The sequence below is a fragment of the Phyllostomus hastatus genome, unplaced genomic scaffold (assembly GCF_019186645.2).
Source record: "Phyllostomus hastatus isolate PE091 unplaced genomic scaffold, TTU_PhHast_1.1 phas_contig_38, whole genome shotgun sequence".
Lineage (NCBI taxonomy): Eukaryota > Metazoa > Chordata > Mammalia > Chiroptera > Phyllostomidae > Phyllostomus > Phyllostomus hastatus.
This window is the reverse complement of record NW_025333869.1, coordinates 39669931-39675930: the sequence shown is the minus strand read 5'-3', so window position 1 is coordinate 39675930 and position 6000 is coordinate 39669931. Positions and strand designations below refer to the sequence as shown.

At 33.4% G+C, this 6000-nt stretch overlaps 1 protein-coding gene across 1 annotated transcript in view; it reads right to left on the bottom strand.

Annotated features, from left to right (window-relative positions):
• Positions 1-450: 450 nt before the first annotated feature.
• PCDH15 (protocadherin related 15) overlaps positions 451-6000 on the bottom strand; it is a 782416-nt gene continuing 776866 nt past the window's right edge. The window contains exons 36-38 of the mRNA XM_045842279.1: positions 5468-5538; positions 4504-4612; positions 451-1146 (exon numbers count right to left, since the gene is read on the bottom strand). Of these exons, the coding sequence (XP_045698235.1) occupies positions 595-1146; positions 4504-4612; positions 5468-5538 (732 nt within the window). The 3' untranslated portion in view covers positions 451-594. The remainder of the gene's footprint in view (positions 1147-4503; positions 4613-5467; positions 5539-6000) is intronic.

Here is a 6000-nt window from a genome sequence, read left to right as displayed (position 1 = left end):
TCAACATATACATATGTAAAAACAAAAAAAACTTTATACTGGACATTAAGGAAAATGGACTGTGATTCTAAATCATTTATAGATTTCCACATTTCCTATCATTTTGTAATTCTATCTTCCATTTAAAAAATCAAGATGATATAGACAGCAATTGTATAAACCTGTTACCTATAAAATCCTCTAATGCAAAATTTTTCCATTTTTTAATAAAAAGTAAAATGACATATACTAAAAAAGTTCTGTGAACCTAGAGATGATGAGTGATTTATGCTAACCAAAAAAGTATGATTACTTAGTAAATTATTTCTTATTTATTAAAATGAAAAAAAATTCATGACCCAGTAAGACAGCTAAATGTTTAAATGGTATGTTATCAGGAGAATTAAGAGTCTTTCCAAAAAGATTTTCTGGGAAGAACAATTAATTGATACAAATGTGAGTGCAAATCTGTCAATTTTTAAATTTTAAAGCATATCATCAAAGTTTTAGCTTGTGCGCATGATAAAAATTCCATACATTGTTTTCTCAGTGACAATAAAAAGCACAGTTTATTAAAAACTAAAGTAAAAATCAAAATAACATTTAAAAAATCTGTCACAGTTTTGTCATTGGTATATGGAGGTTGTTCCAGGGGCCCATCCAGAGCTCCTCCTCATCTGACTGTGTGTGGTCACTATGCAGTTCCAAAGCTTCCTTGCTGTTCTTATTGTCAACTGTGGACTCCTGTTCGACTGTGCTTTTCAACTTGTTCCCCAATGGCTTCACCGTGGTACTGTCAGTCCCCAATGGGCAAGGGGCAAACGTAACCAGGGTTGGTCTCGTGTTCATTTTCTCAGTAGAAAATGGCCCCTTTGATAAAGTGTTCAGGGGGATATTCTCCTCATGTGTTACTGCCAACTTGTCTAGTTTCTTAAAATGCCTCCCCAGGCGGACAGGGGAAGTGACTTTAAAGTTGTCGGTGAGGCAGGCACGGCGGGTTCTCACCACAGAACCATTCTGTGCAATGTATATATTGCCATTAATATTACTGTGGATATTAGGGTTGTGAAGACGGTTTCTCTGACATTCAGGAGCACTGTCTTCTCCAGTTGAGCTAGTTTCATAATCTCGATCGACAACTAACTTGATCATTCTTTTTCTTGCCCACTGTCAAAATAGAAAAAAAAAAAGTGTATGAGATATTATCAAGAGAATAAAAAGGGCAAGATAACAATGCCTGTGCAGTTCCAAACCTTTGCTGGAAAGAGAGCAAAGGTATATAAGTCAAAAGAGGTAGGAGGAAACGACTCTTTATTAACAACAGTTTCTTTCCCAGCAATTCTTTATTGATTTTAGAGTTTAATAACTTCTGGAGAAAGTGTTGCTGAGTTAGGAAGTAGACATTTATTTTGGGGAGCACATGTATTCTTTCAGATAAAATTGCTGCTCTGAAAGGAGAAAAAGGTATATTATTTATATCTGACTAAGGATCGTATCCATTGTCTGACAGTTGCTGTACTATCCAGGAAAGTTAAATTGAAAGGAACACACCACATTGTTATATTTTGTTCATATTAATACTTCCATCACAATATTTTAAAGATACTTTTAAACCCACATTATTCTGATTCCTAATTAATCCTTCATTCTTAATTACTTTTTTGGGTATGATTTGGTACTTTTATTCCATTGAAGTGTCCTGATTTTATGGGTCATCTCATTGAAATATGTAAACTTAAAATAAAATATTTTCCCATCCTGATAATATTTAGCAATACACAAAGCTGAAAACTAGTTATTATAAGCTTTCCCTTTGTAAGCAACTGGAACACAATGGGCATTATTGCAAATTTATTTTTCTCTTATCATTCCACATTAGAAATGGCAAGGAGCAAAGCTTAAACAATGCAAGGTTATTCTCAACAGTATTGTATTTTCAGGATATGGGAACCACCAGCACATTGCACTAAAAAAACATGCACTTTCACTTTCAGGTATATATTTTAAGATTATTACATTGACTTACCTATGAATATTATATAATGCTCATTACAATTTTTAACTTTTTTCTAAATTCACTTTAACTCATATCCACAATAGAAAAGAAATAGTAGGAAATTTATTTTTTTAATTTTATTTCATTTAACTTCTAATATTTGAACATGCCAACTACAAATTTATTTGAACCTGTTCAAGATATTTATGATAATGCCTTTGCCAGTTGAAATGTACATATATGCAAAAGTATAAAAGTAGACACTTCATTTGTTGCAGCTTGTCTTAGAGTTATTTTTTTTAGAAATGATACAAAAACCACAATATGTATTCATCCAATACATTCCAGTAAAGAGGAATCCTTGTAATACATAATGCCACATAGCATTAACAGAAATCGCACTAGAAAATATTAACTATTGATTAACTGGTTGCATGTCTTTCAAATTAAATAATATAGGAAGGATGAGTCTCTTTAACCCTATACTCTGATATACACATTGATTTGAATAGCATATATATTCACTTTTCTGGCATGTTTCTAATCTTAAGTCAGGTCAAAATCATGATGCATTTCCTCCCCTTCAAGTGTCATTTCAGAGAACACACAGAAGGCACTGCACACAAGAGCACTCATCACTGCAAAACTCCCACCTACTGTGATCTCGTTTAAAGTGCTGTGTTGTAACCTTCCGAGTTTGCTCCTGCGGGCTTCTTTTGGCTCGCATCCCTGCTTCTGTCATACTCTGGCACCTGGAAGCCCCATGGGCCTCCCGACTGACTTTCGCTACTACTGCTACTACTGCGTGATGATTCTGATTCCTCCTCACTTTCCACGCCTCCTTCCGCCGAAACCGATGCCACGCTGCCCTCCTCAGTGACACCTTGAGACTCAAGGTCTGTTGGTTCTTCTGTAGGGGCTAGCTCACTTTCCTCTCCTTCTGCTGGGGCTTCTTCTTCTTCCTTCAGTTCCTCTTCTGGTGCTTCAGGCTGCTCCCGTTTTTTACCTTTGACTTCCTGGACCTCTTCAACAACGGGCCTTCTCCTCGCGAAAAATATGTTTTTCCTTGCTTTTTCTCCTTCTGACTCCGTGGATTCCGATTCTGATTCAGGGGTAGAACTTTCCTCCTCCTCGGAGGGTGTCTCCGACTCAGACTCCTCTTCCGTTGTTTCAGAATAACTGAACTCGGATTCTTCTTCGCTGTATTCAGTGTAGTCGCTGGAGGTTTCCTCTTCAGATTCTACGGTGCTTTCTGTAGCTTCTTCTTCTTGGTCCAGAGTTAGTTTTAAGTAATCTTTATCTTCTTCCTCAAGGCGTCTCCGCCACTCTTCACCCTCAAGATCGATGCCGCTTCTCTCTGCTAGTCCTCTAACTTTCTTAAAAATCATTGGGAATATCCTGGCTCTCTTCCATGTTGGGGGTATAGGCTCAGCTTCTGGTGGCTTTTCAATAGTGACAACTACTTCCTCCTCACTAGGCTCTATAATTTCAACTTTGGGTTTTTTAATTTCCTTTTCCTTTTCCTGGAAATTATGAAAAGGCAATTGAACTGTGAGCCAGGGGTTAGTTATGGTGTGATCTTTTCCCACATAAGTTAAGCAGGAATGAATCTGCTGGCCAATAGCTTTATGCAAGTTATATTACTAATTTCATAAAGTAAACACACGAGTCTCTGATTTTTATCCCCATTGTTTATACACAGAGGATGACCAAGAAAAATAAATTATTTCATTTTGGCTTGCATTAATGACACCAAATTCTAATGCTTTCTCATTTTTTCTTACACATTTATATTGCATCTTATATCAAAGGAGAGAGAAGCAACTAATCATAACTTCTTTCCTCTCTCATTCATCCATTTTAATATTTTTATGTAATTTCCTTTAACAAAATTTTAAATAATCAGGAAATTATGATAGTTTATCTGAATAGTTTGTGAAATTTTACTTTATTCTTAATTTTGAAGAGGATAAAGCTATAGTGATATTTCTTTGTTTTGTGTGTATGTGTTTTATTTAAATAAATGTCCCAAGTGCATATTTTAGGTAAAATATACAAACTTTATATACATGACTTATGCTAATTTAAACATAAATATTTCATTAAATATTGGTGGTAATATGTTATTATTCTCATAACTGAAAGATGAAGACTATACTTTTTCACAATTTTTAGGTATGCGGGACAATGTAAAATTTAAGTAAACCATGTTTTGCAAAACACTTTTTTAATGTTTTATTATTATGTTAACTTTATGGGGAAACATTTAGGAATTCAGAAAATATAACTTTATTGTAACTTTATTCTAGGTGTCTAACATTTTACAGAAGGATATAAATTAAACTTACATAAAAATTAATTTCCTTCTACAGACAAGAAAACTGTCAGCATTATTATATTTCTATAGATAACATGTATTAAGTAAACAGAATTTCTGATTTTTGGAAAATTTTGTAGCCTGCTATTAAATAGCGATAACAAATTGTTCTTGGACTATTAACCTTACATAAGAAACTTATAGTAATTACCTCTTCCTCCTCATATTCCTCCTCAGCTTCACCAACCACCTCACCATATTCCTCTTGTCCAGCCGGTGGTAATAAGCGACGGCGACTTCCATATTGAGGCATTTCATACCTGTAACAGAAACTTACACCTTTAAACATTTTTTTATGTGGTCTGGGTAGACTCTACCATGACTGATCTCTGTTTTTTTCTTTTTCTTCATTATTCAAACAACAGATATTTATACCTCACCTATTAGGTTCCTTGTAAACTAGTTATACAACCATAAGGTAAGTACTACAACCTAATGACCAATGGTTTTTGCCATAATGGTACCCTGGAATAACAATAAAAAGAGTCAAGTTATTTCAGATTTATTTTTGGGGTGAGTCTAGAATGAAGAGAAAGGCATATTGTTCCTTAATTAATTGAAGAATCTAGGACACAAAATCGATTCTTTCTAAAAGTATATAATGGCTTATTCAGAACAAAAATTCTCTATTCACAGTAAAAATCTACTTCAAACATGATTTGTAGTGGTCTTTACATTTCTCTACTGTAATTTTAGAAAGCAGTTAACTTATGTGTGTAGAAATGTTTATTACTAAATTCTACAGTATGTTTTCTTAATTTCTCTTGGACAAATGTTGAGGGGACTGGTTAAATAAAATCTTAAACATTTCATATAAAAATGGTGAATCAGGAATTGAGCAAATATGTTTGACATTTCTTCTCATTTAAATAATTTTCAATCATGTTTACTGCATTCTTAGAGTTGTAGTCAATATCAGCACAAACATCAAAACAGAACTCACTGTAGAAAACTGGTTAAAACTTGACTGAAACTAAAACTGGATGTTTTACTTATTTCAAAGATGAAACAAATAAAATTACATTTGTAAAACAAATGATAGTAATAATAATTTGTTTAAACTTTATCATTCATAAAAATATTAAGATACTGGATAAAAAAATCTGAAGATGTACCCATGCTCATAACTGTAATAATCTTGTCCATATTCCTGGCCAGGATCAATTCCAGACTCCATGGATAACTCCTATTGTTCAAAGAGAGAAATTGCATTTGAAAACAAATTTTTATCACATTTCAGCTCAAAGTCAGATTTCCAGACCTGGAATTCATTGACTTTCAAAAGACTCCTGCCAAAGTAACTTTAATCATGAATGTTAGTTAAGCATATTCAAAATTTTTTTTCTGGCTGTAACTACTTTACACAAAATAAAGTTATGTTATTAGAAATGAAGGGTAAAAGGGTAAATGTTTTATAATGGTAAATCTGTTAAAGTTACAGTTGAGCCTATCACTTGTTCTCGAATAAGTTTAAAACTATCAACTGACGGTTAATATTTCACTCTTTTTTAACACATTATAAACAGAGTTTAGCCTTGAGAAAAATTAAAGCGTTCTCTTTACCAAATTGTTTCATTTTCCTGCTAAGTTTTCTAGTACCCAGAACATTTCTATTTATCAAAAGTTATTCTTAAGAAACGATCTGATA